This window comes from Giraffa tippelskirchi, chromosome 4, assembly GCF_054371585.1.
Source record: "Giraffa tippelskirchi isolate mGirTip1 chromosome 4, T2T-mGirTip1v1.2.pri, whole genome shotgun sequence".
NCBI lineage: Eukaryota > Metazoa > Chordata > Mammalia > Artiodactyla > Giraffidae > Giraffa > Giraffa tippelskirchi.
Window position 1 is genome coordinate 204080713 of NC_137278.1, and position 12085 is coordinate 204092797.

Consider the following 12085-nt stretch of genomic DNA (forward strand, 5'->3'; position numbering starts at 1 on the left):
CACAGGTTTGATCCCTGGTCCGGAAACTAAGACCGCACATGCCTCGGGGCATGGCCAAAAATATATAAATAATAAAATAAAAATAGCCTATTTCCAAACTCGCTAAAAAACAAAAAGCAAATTTTTAAAGACTGCACGGGGTCTGTAAACTATGGCCAGTAGGTCAAATTTGACTCATGTATTTTTTCCACAAATGAGATGGTTTTCACTTTTTTGAACAGTGGGGGAAAATTATAATAATAATATCTTTTGGCAAGTAAAAATTATATGAAATTCAAGTTTCAGTGAGTATAAATAAAACTTGCTGTTTTTCAGTCGCTAAGACGTGTCTGACTCTTTCTGACCCCGTGGACTGCAGCACACCAGGTTTCCCTTAACCACCTCCTGGAGTTTGCTCAGACTCACATCCATTGAGTCGGTGGTGCCATCCAGCTGTATTAGAACCCAGATCCGCCTGCTGGTTTACTGTTCTCTCAGGCTGCCTGCCTGAAAAACGACAGACGCCTGGTTATGGCATAGTCTGTACAGCCCCCAGAGCTGAAAATCTCTTCTCTCTGGTCCTTTGCAAAAAAGATCTGGAGGACTACTAGTCTATACTCGGGCTTCCCCAGTGGCTCAACAGGTAAAGAATCCACCTGCAACGCAGGAGATGAGAGTTTGATCCCTGAGTGGGGAAGATCCCCTAGAGGAGGAAATGTCAACCCACTCCAGTATTCTTGCCTGGGAAATCCCATGGACAGATGAGCCTGGTGGGCTACAGTCCATGGGGTTGCAAAGAGTTGGGCACAACCGAACCCACACATGTGTGCGCTCGCACACACATGAGTCTATACTCCAAGGTGAAATGTTATGTATCAATAAATATAGGTTTTTACAAAGCATTTGGGGGTTAAGAAAAGGGGAAACTAATATTTATTTAACCCACCATGTGAGGTGGAGGAAGAGATACACAGGTGTGCTCTATTTTAAGACTCAGTACAAGAAAAACCCAGCCTTTAAAACAGAGAAATTAAAAGGTAGATATTTGCATGACAAATTTTCCCTTTCATTTTATAAAGAGATTCACCATGGGGTTCCTTTGTAGAATGAGCCTCCATAATGCACGCTAATATGATTCCATTTACAGATACTCTCTTCATAATAACTCTTCAAGAACATATCTGTTGTGTACAGTGAGGCTTAGCGAGCATCATTTTTTCCTGGCAGCATAAGGTTTCCCACATCTGAAAAGTCACTGACCTTGTCAATTTAAGCAGGCAGGTGGGGAAGTGCTGCCTTCCCACTGACTCCAGGAGGGGCTTTGCCTGGCAGATTGAAAGGATGAGGATTTCAAGCACGTGTGCCTGGGAAATCCCATGGACAGAGGAGCCTGGCGGGATACAGTCCATGGGGTCACAGTCAGACATGACTGAGCACACACACACACAGGTTTCCTTCTTTCCCTGGGTCCTGAGCCTGAATCTTCCAACAGCTCTGTGCTGTTACGCAAACGCTCTTTTTCAGAGATACAGAAAACGGAAAACTTGGCTATTCATAGCCAAATTAGGAGGAGCTGAAATTGTTCAAGAAGTTGCTTCCCTGGTACCATTTTGATGGAAACTATGTGTTTCTTCTGAACATATCCCCTGACTCTGGCTTTCAAATGCAGACTCTATTTTTTTTTTTTTCAAATAAATTTATTTATTTTAGTTGGGGGCTAATTACTTTACAGTATTGTAGTAGTTTCTGCCATACATTGACATGAATCAGCCATGGGTTTACATGTGTTCCCCTTCCTGGACCCCCCTCCCACCTCCCTCCCCATCCCATCCCTCTGGGCCATCCCATTGCCCCAGCCCTGGGCATTTGTCTCATGCATCGAACATGGAATGGTGTTCTGTTTCACATATGATAATGTACATGTTTCAATGCTATTCTCCCAGAACGTCCTACCCTCACCTTCTCCCTCAGAGTCCATAAGACTGTTCTATGCATCTGTGTCTCTTATTCTGTCTCGCATATAGGGTTATCGTTACCATTTTTCAAATTCCATATATATGCATTAGTATACTGTATTGGTGTTTTTCTTTCTGGCTTACTTCACTCTGTATTATGGGCTCCAGTTTCATCCATCTCAATAGAACCGATTCAAATGTATTTTTTTAATGGCTGAGTAATATTCCATTGTGTATATGTACCACAGCTTCCTTATCCATTCGTCTGCTGATGGACATCTTCGTCCTCTGTGGTGACATATTTTAGAAGTAGATAAGCATCCCTAGTATAGAGCCTGACTGTTTTTCAGGGGTTTAGGTGGTGCAAGAAACTTAAATGGAAATACAAGGGCAGATAAAATCGTGCTGGGGGCATCCTGTTGGCATGTGGGGTGATCTGTGTCTTGGGGCTGCTAATGGGCATTCTGTGCCATTTGTAAAGCGAGAGAGGGAGAGAGATGCAGAGGGCTGGTGAGGAAACAGAGACAGCACCTGGGGCAGGAGCCCTACACAATTCAGAAGCAGGACTCCTGGACACATGGTACCATCCCCAGTGGTATAGCTAAAAACCCCTGGGATGAATGGGGGGAAGTGGGCTGGTGAGGAAACAGAGACAGCACCTGGGGCAGGAGCCCTACACAATTCAGAAGCAGGACTCCTGGACACATGGTACCATCCCCAGTGGTATAGCTAAAAACCCCTGGGATGAATGGGGGGAAGTGGCTGACAGCGGCTTGGCACCTGAATGCTGTCACTTCTCATTCACACTCTATGGCAGGTAGCAATGCAGCCGTTTCTAAGACTGATCACTGGAAGGGAAAGCACATTTAACCCATCTGTGCGGCTCTCTGAAGAGGTGTCTGTCTTCATGTTCCCCTGAGGTCAGGAGCACTGTGCTGCAAACAGCAGTGAGAAGGCTCCACTGCGTTCTTGAGTTCTTGAGGCTGCTGCCCTTTCTCTCTCTGCCCCACCCCCCACTTTTTCTCTCGTGGAATTATTGCTACCATGTTTTATCTCCATCATTTATTACTTTTCTCTTGCAGATGCAGTATGTAGTAGTGGTAGGTACAGACTATCAAACAAAATGGATAAATATTGAATAAACTGTGTTAGCTCTGTTTTCTTTTTCCCGGGTGGTAATTTTTAACTTTTCAAAATTAAAACTAATGGATAGCAAGGAATAAGATATCAATTTCCATGCATTTTATGATCAAACAGAAGACCAACCCCTGGGGCTAGCACATTTACCATTCTCTGCTATTAAAGAAGCAGAGAATGGTAAATTCAAGGCAAGATCTTGCAAAGCCCTGTGATTTGAACGAAAACGGAGCAACCCCCCACCCCTTCCAGCCAGGGCATCTCTCTGCCACCAAGCAGCATCTGAACAGATTTCATCTCACAAATGGAAATAGGATGCAAGCAAATTTTTTCAAAGTGATTTCATGAAGAGTGGGCCTGTTTAATTGGGTTTTCTGAGCCAGGATTAATATTACAAGCTGGGGAGCTCTGCAGTGTGCCTCTGTTGTTGGCTTTGCCACACCACCTGCCTCCTGGGAGAAGGCAGAGAAAAGTGCCACCATTCAGAAGCAATTTTGCTTCTGCTTCCAGCCTTCTCACTGAATGACTTAGAGCCAGCCTGGACCAAGCATCCAGGCCTGATCTGAGTTACATGTAATGTAGGAAAGATCTTTCTAAGCTCAAGGTCATCTCTAGAGCATGCCTTAGATTGTTTTTTCCGTCTCTAATGTATGTGATTTTCTAATATGTCTAGCATTTGCCCTCCCCTTGTCTCCATCCTGCTTATTAAGGTAAATTTGCATAGAAATGGGATCTTGGTTTTTGGGACCATTCACCTGACACTTGATCTCCTGATGTGACCAGTGTCTGCGGCTGATACCATGAGGGTGACCCACAGGAACCCATCATCCTGCAAACCAGAGGCAAGGCCTTAATTAGGGAAAGCTTTGCATGTGAAAGTAATGGGGTGAATCCAATCAGCAAAGGCATTTAGCTTTCACCCAGGAGGACAGAGTACTTCTTCCTGTTGAGTGGGTCATCCCAGGTCACAAAAATTTTAATTTGCCTAAGATGGACAGATCTTGAAGAAAGTCCATAAAAAGTATATAGATTTTGAGTCTGGAAATAAGTTTTGGCTGGTGATAAAGCTCAGGCAGTGAGCTATGACATTTTACTTTGGCTCCTGGAATATTTTTTGCTTAATATGCCTTTGGGATTGGTAATGTTCATCCCTACAAATGGCCTTTGTAAGACCAAGCAAATGTGGAGAATCAGAGGAGGCACCCCTTGCTATCACTGCTGCAGCAGTCAGCTTTAATTCCCTGATCTATGCGAGTCACCTCCTCCCACCGGCAACCACCTTCTTTATTTACCTAAATCTCCTTACTTGGGCAGAAATTCCCACTGAGAGGAACTGTGGTCCCAGTTTACTTACTGGTCATTGAAAGTCAGTTAGGTTTGAAGGTTTCTGAGCTACAGGGTTTCATACTTAGGCAAATTTTGCAAAACATTAATGCCAAACAGCAGCGTTCAAGACGATGTCCTGACGGTGAGCAGAGAACCAAAGAACTTGAGGGTCATGGAGAATAAGCATCAAATTCAAAGAGAAAACTTTATAGGAGGTGGGGAAAATCAGAAGAAAATTATTGCAGCTTTTGGCTTGGCTGCCTTTGCTGAGGATAAATTCATCTACAAAATTATTCAAAAACATAAATGCTACTCACTTGGTTTTATCTTGGATAACATCTGGTGTCTATTATTTAATTTCATCTTACATCCTTCTTCATTGAACATTATGATCACCCTTTTACGAACAAGGAAACTAAGATTCTAGGAGGTTTATTTACTTGCACAAGATCACACAGCTGTCCATCAACAAAACCAGGACTTTGCTCTCTTTCTATTACACCCCACTGTCTCCTAAAATACCCAACTGTATTTCATTTGTAAGTTGACTTATTTATCTTTATACAGGTCTCACATATTAAGAGGGGCCAATATTTTTACTCAATTCAGAGGTATGAAAATGAAAATTTCTAAAACATGTTGGCTTCCATAATAATAATACTAAAATTTGGAATCTGAGTCTCCCAGTTCTAAAACAAGAGTGCTTTCTACTCTCAAACCATGAAGAAGACGGCTAAGTTCCCCACTGACCAACGCTGTCTAATTCTCTTAAATGATTCAGATGTAAAAGAGAAGATGGCATCTGTCTAATTAACACCGCCTGGTTAAATATAGTGCTGAGGGACAGTGTTTACAGAACAGTCCTTCCAGTCCCTCAGGCCCCAAGGTAGCGACGATAGCAAGTCTTCTGTCCTTATCAACCGGAAACAGAGATGCCCCAGAAATGATCACAGGCCAGGACAGCAAATGGGGATGAAAGGAGAGGGGGAAGGCTGTCACTGGCCTTCATTTCCTGCTCCTGGCATCTGGGGATGCAGAGAATGATGCCGGAAAGCGGATCCTAGGGGCTCAGGCAGCTCTTTCTGAAAACAAAAACCCTTCCTGCGTGCCTGCACCTCCCTCTCCACCCTGGAGACGTTGGACCCTCCACTACCAACCGCTAGGACTGCCCTTCTCCTGGCAGAAAACACAATGACCACATTATTTCTCTTCCAGCTTCACATTACGACATGGAAGCCATTGCCAAGTTCGATTTCATGGCCTCAGGAGAAGATGAACTGAGCTTTCATGCTGGCGATGTTCTGAAGGTAGGTGACGAGGGGCCCAGGAGAGCCGGGGAGAGTTTAGGTTATTCTGGTCTAATCGCTGAGTTAATCTAACAGTTGAACTGTTTAAACTGTTTCTCAAGAAACACAAACAGTTCTTTCAAAATCTGAAATTCACCTCAACCAAAAGGGTTTCTTCTGAGCACCCGTGCACTAGCCACAAGGTGGGGTGATGGAAATCCGATTGGTATAAGCCACCATCCCTGTCCTGAGATGCTCGTGGTCTGGAGGGGGAAATACATCCGTGTGCAGGGCTTCTCATAGATGTTTTTATCTAAGTGCTCAGGAGCACAGGTAGGGGACAGGTGATCCCACCTTGCAAGATGGGGTTGTATGAAGGGGTGGCAACATCAGCTGTCAAGGAAAGCAGTAAAGGTGAGTCAGGCTTTTGGCTAAAGCTCAGAGATGGTCAAGCTCAGGCAGAGTCTGGTCGGCATTACAAGGCTCAGCAGGGCTGGAACTTACAGGAGGAAGGTGTGGGTGGGGACGCCTGGAAAGGCTGCTGGAGGAAACTCGGGTCAATGAAGGCCATTCACACCTGGCCACTCTGGGGCTTCTCCAAGCTTGTCTTCCACCCGCACCTGACTTGTAGTGGCGGTTTACTGAGCTGAAGAGGCCTTGGACTTCTTCCACATTCCATGTGCCACACTTACATGGACTCTGCATCTCAGAGTGCCAAATAGCACAAGCCCTTAAAGAAGTCACTGGGAAATCTGTGGCACCCATGTCCCCCTGGCCGCTGAGCACCTCGGATATCCTGATCCCCAGTCCTCAGCAGTCCATACGGCCACCATAGTCTCTCCATTAAGATAAAAGCTTACTATGGAAATAACCTTGTCACATGTGAGCAGGGGAATCGGAAAGTGTCTGTGGAGCACCAACCAGGTGGAATTTGAACAATCCCCTCCCCGCCCTCTTCCCAGTTGGTGCTAGTGGTAGAGAACCTGCTTGCCAATGTAGGAGACAAAAGAGAGGCAGATTCAATCCCTAGGTCAGGAAGATCCCCTGGAGGAGGGCATGGCAACCCACTCCAGTATTCTTGCCTGGAGAATTCCATGGACAGAGGAGCCTGGTGGGCTACAGTTGATGGGGTTGCAAAGAGGCGGGCACGACTAAAGTGACTTAGCGCACACGCACCCCCCGCTCTGAGTGTTTATCCTTCTGATTGCCCTCGCTGTGCAAGATCTGGCAATGCGGCTGCCAAGAGCATGCCTTCAATGCTGGAGCTTCTCAAGGTCAAAATACTGCTTGGGCTGCTGACCCAGGAAAAAGCGACCTTCACTTCTTTGGGACTTTACCAAGGTCACTGAGGGGTCTGGGACAAGGTGAGAAGTCCCTCCCTTCCCTGTCGGGTACTATGACCATGTGATTATCAACCACTCTGCAGTGTTCTCACCCAAAAGAGGCCCCTGGGAGGTGGGTGTGGGGGCAAGTCCCATCCCTCACCTCCCATTTCAAACCAAACCATCCGGCTTAAGTTTTCCCTATTTTACAGAAAAGGAAAAACAAAAAGCAAAAATCTTTCCTCAACTCTGCTTCAGCTCCTAATTTCTTTCCTCTCCTTCACGGCCACACTGAGAAGAATTCTCTGTGCTGGCTGTCTCCACTTCTTCACTTCCCATTCACTCCACTAGACCCTCTGGAATCTGACTCTTACCCCCAACACTCCCTTAAAGTCCACCAGTGACCTCCTCAGTGTAGAATGTAAGGACCCTGCTAAACACCTATAGGACTTGACACTGCTAACTGTCCCTCCTTGCATCTGAAAGGAGCCCTGTCCCACCCCGAAACACTGTACTCCACTCTGAGTATTTTTATTTTATCCTGTCTCCCAAGCAACCCGCTTCTTCACCAGAGAGGAGTCTGGTTCCAGTCAAAAGGAAACCACATGATCCATAAATGATTCCCACATTGTCAATATCACCCATTCTCCCCCTAACTGTTCAGAGTATTGCCACATCCCCTTGACTGACCTCATTGCCTCCTCTCTCTTCCTCCTTCATTCTAAAAACTAGTCCCAGAGGGATCTTTCTAGAAGATAAATTGGATCATATTACTTCCTTCCTCAGAAGTGTTCAGTGGTTCCCCGTGACCAGTGGATGGAAAGCTAAGCCATCTGAGCTCAACCTACCACCCAACCTCATCATGCTCAAGTACAAGAACATGTATACACACACACACACACACACACAGGCAAACACACATACACATCTTTGTGTATGAAATGGCCCAAGTCACACTGCAATATATACACTGTCCTTTTTCAGGCTCTCCCTGTACTCTGAATGTCTTTCTTCTGCACACATGCATTTGACCACCTCTGCCAGGGAACCCTCATGAATCTTCCCCACCCCCTCACCACCCCAGTAAACTCATCACCCCCTCTTCAGCTCCTCCGTGGTATTTCACACACTCTGTTCAAGGCACTCGCACCCTATTTACAAGCAGGCGAGCTTCCGCTCTCTGCACCCTAGCACCACCTCTGCTGCTCTCCTCCCATGCCATCCTGATTGTCCGGTTGCATGGTAGCTGCTTCACTCTCCAGAGCTCTGCAGGGGTGGGGGCTGGGCCTGCAGAAAGGTGAGGAAGAGTCAATGAACGAATGAATGAGTGGGTCATCCCACTGGTCTGAGAGCAGAGTCTTGCCGGGTTCATCTTTGTGTCTTCCCAGCACCTAACACAAGTCACGGCCCCAGATGGGGGCTCAGTACATATTTCTTGAGTAGTTAAACTATGTTTCTGCACACTCATTTAGAATTCCATCAGAAAGCCAAACCCTTCCTTCCTTTCAAATTCTATCCATTGCAGCCATAGTGGTAAAGAGGAAAAGAGATGGGGCTTGTTGGCTGAGTCTCATGGAAGGTCTGTATCACGGTGGTCAGTGCCACGGGTGGGTCTCTGCGTACAACTGTCTCCTCCAGATATGGGTAGCAAGCCCCAGGAGCCTGGAAATTGGTGTTCTGTTTCTTGGGGTTTTTTAGAAATTGTTTTCAAGGCCAGTTTTTGACTACCTCAGCAATGCACTCCTGAGTGCTCTTTCATGTTATGCCTTTAGTTCTAAAACACAAAACAGACTTTTTCATTAGAAGATACAAAAACTGTCTGATTTGCTCATCACCAGCTGCCCCCTGCAGACTGTGAGTTCCCCAGGGTGTAGGCCCCAGCTTATTCATCTCTGTATTCCCAGCACCCAAGTGCAAACAGCAGTTGCTCACTAGATGCTGATCCCAGAATGGTGAATAAGATGGCAGACATGGAACTCTAGCCAAATGACTGGATCCCACTTCTCCTGTGAGAGAAACATTCCAAAAGTCAGGAGTTTAATGTTTCATGTGCATATCACGACCTCTCAACCTGCAGCTGCACATAGCACCCAGCTTACATTTCCCACTTGAATCTGCTAGTCGTTATTAAAAAATGCCTCTCGACCCAGGCCATCTCTATGTGCTTCTGCAATTCATCTAACACGACCCCACTTCTTCCCACTAAAACAGTGACCAAAGAGCCCCCAGTGTTAGTCCTACGTAATTAACTTCTTCAACACTTCTGATTTCTGCTATGCCTCTAAGAGCTATAATTTCATCCAATTTTGAAATTCTTCCAACCGTACATTTTGTCCTCTTCCCACGTCTAACTTATTCTCAGGCCACATAACCCAGAAAATGATTCCGGCAGGCAACACCGTAAGAGTTAAGTTACAGCGTAGTTGAGGGTAAAACCTCACGGGTTTAGGCTGAACTCCTTGCGCAGGTTTGCACGATGGGGACAAGAGATAGAGAAACGGAGGAGATGGAGAGATGAGAGGGACAGGAAGTACCAGCCCTGCCAACAACGGCGGGAGGAAACCACCACCACCCCCCCCCAAAGACTCTTCTTTGCCGAAAATGAGATTTTTTTTAAACCCTTGCCTTTTATACTTCATAAAAAGCCTATAAATTCACCTCTTTGGGAACACGATGTCAGGCAGACTGAGCACCAGGTGGTGAGGAAAATGGACGGCATTGTGGGATAATCTTTCAGTGGCTAGAGGGTGTAAATGAGTATGACCCACAATCACTAAAATTACAGCCAGTTTTGGGTCAGAGAGCTAAGTGCAAAATGTAGTTCCCACCGCGATGAGCCCATTTCCAAATGGCCTCTTTTACTTCATCCCTGCTCACCTTGGTATTTGACATTTGTTGCCCAGGCCACACGTCTTCCCATGTGTGATGGGAGAAAGGAATTCCAGAGCCTTGAAATCTGGGGGAGATGGCACAGAGTAAAATGCCCTTGTGTCTCTTATGTGATGACGATGCCCTGGTGCCGAGTTTCCCAGTTCTTCTTTTGACCTAGATTTCCTGCTCCCCTACCCCCGCCACCCCCCTCAGCACACACATACTCGCACGTCCTTAGCGATACCAACAGTCACATTTGATGTTATAAACTATAAAGTTTCCTTTTCTCAGCAATTCTAGAACTCAAATATGGGCCACTCTTTTATTTCTTCAGAACAAATGATCACATTCAAAATGTACACACAGAACACTTTAAAGAACTTATCAACCCTTCCATGTCCTTCAGACCTGGAATTCTCCATGATAAGAATATCACATTTGACAGAATTATATTTAAAAACACAGCCTGTACTCTCTGGAGGACGTCCAGGGACGAGGGCGCATTTGATCCTCGCGTCAGCTCCATGAAGGGACTGCTAGTTTTTATTGCCCCCATTTTGCAGATGATAATTGACTCGCCTGAGGTCAGACATCTAGGGGACCAAGGACCCAAGGGCCAAGGGCTTCTTCCAAACTCAGGAGTGATATTAGAACTAGGTCATCACTGCTTCTCAACTACATTGCTCTCTTCAATTCTCTTCCCGTCTCTGGGAGGCAGAAACCAGAGGCTTCAAGTCCACCCACTTTTTGGATGACTCTGAAGTCCAGGTCCAGCCCCCACCTCACTGCTGAGCCCAGACACACATCTCCAATGCTCCCTGAGCTTTCCTTCTCTGAGGGTCCCGGGGGCAACTTGATTCACCTGCAGGCGATCTGAGGTCCATGAGCTTTCCCTCAGACCCGTTCCTCCTCTTGTCTTTTCTATTTTGGTAAAAGCGTCACCACCCACTCAGTCTCCCAAGCCAGAAATCCAGAGCCATCCCAGAATCCCCTTCTCCCTCAGCTCCTCGAACAGTCACGAAATCCTGCCCGTTTGAGCTTCCTGATTCCTCTGAAATCTGTCCTCACTTCTACCTAGCCCAGATCCCCTTCGTCTAAGCCTGGATGGCTATGCTCCTCTTCCCACACTCTCTCCCCTGACTTCACCCCACCAGTCCATCTTCAAGTTGTGATACCGCACACCTTTCTTAACACTGATTCTCACTGCACTGTTTCCCTGATGAAAATCCTTTGATGGCTCCTCATACATTTCAAGATAGAAATCCAGACTTTTGAACGTGGGCTACAAAGCCCTGTAACCCTGGTTTCCCCTCTCGCTACTCCTGGGGTCACAATCTAAACTCCTGCCAGATTGAGGAGTTCTGTCCCAAGAACGCACCTCACTTCCTCACGCCCCGGAAGTGGTTATTTTGCCATCAGACTTTGCCTAGGTAACTCCTTTCAATGCCTGGGCAACCCAGGCAGTCCCTGCTCCGAGTAAGCTTTCCTACCCATCTTCTGCTTTCCTCTTTTTCGTTTCTCTTCCAAAGATGTTTTCGGCTATGAGAAACAGAAACTTAAAATGGTCTAAATGATAACAAAGATTTATAATTTCTCATACAAAGTCCAGGCATTGGAGGGCTCCTAAGCGGCTAATTCAGTAGCTCCATGACACCGTCAAGGTTCTTCCCATCTTTTTGTTCTGCCATCTTCATTTTGAATTATTGTTTGAGTCTGTGCTACATATTTTAGAAATATTCTCCGTAGGGGAGGGTGGAGAAGAAGTCAAGTATTTGTCTTTTGATGATAGATTTTCTGAAATGACCAGAAGCCACATAGAGCCAAGTCTGGAGAGTCATATAAGTAATCAAGGCAGGTGATAACATTTGGGGTCATGGTCAAGGTAAGACCTTATAGTAATGAGAGAAAACTTCTGGTTTTGCCTATGATCGCGGTCTAAAAGCAAATTTAGAAAAGGTATTCCGGGTATCTTGAGTTATGTCCAAACTGCAAACATGGAATACGAACACAAAGAGTTACTGTTTTCAAAGCTAGCCCCCACTTGATTAAGTTTTAATCCGCTAGCGTAAAAAAGTAAGAACAAATTAAAATTGTAAAAGGTTCTCAGTTACCTAGCAGAGAAGGAGAAACCACCTGCCTAGATAAGGAGCTTAAAGGGCTAAGATCTGAGACACAAATCTTCAAAACAGGAGAAGAGGAGTTCAGAGAA

The 12085-nt window shown here is 45.9% G+C and overlaps 1 protein-coding gene across 3 annotated transcripts in view; it reads left to right on the forward strand.

The window, feature by feature from the left end:
* Positions 1-12085, forward strand: part of GRAP2 (GRB2 related adaptor protein 2) — a 71082-nt gene that overhangs the window by 44492 nt on the left and 14505 nt on the right. For all 3 annotated transcript variants that reach the window (XM_081590209.1, XM_081590208.1, XM_081590210.1), the window contains one exon: positions 5613-5704. In XM_081590209.1, the coding sequence (XP_081446335.1) occupies positions 5627-5704 (78 nt within the window). In that variant the 5' untranslated portion in view covers positions 5613-5626. The remainder of the gene's footprint in view (positions 1-5612; positions 5705-12085) is intronic.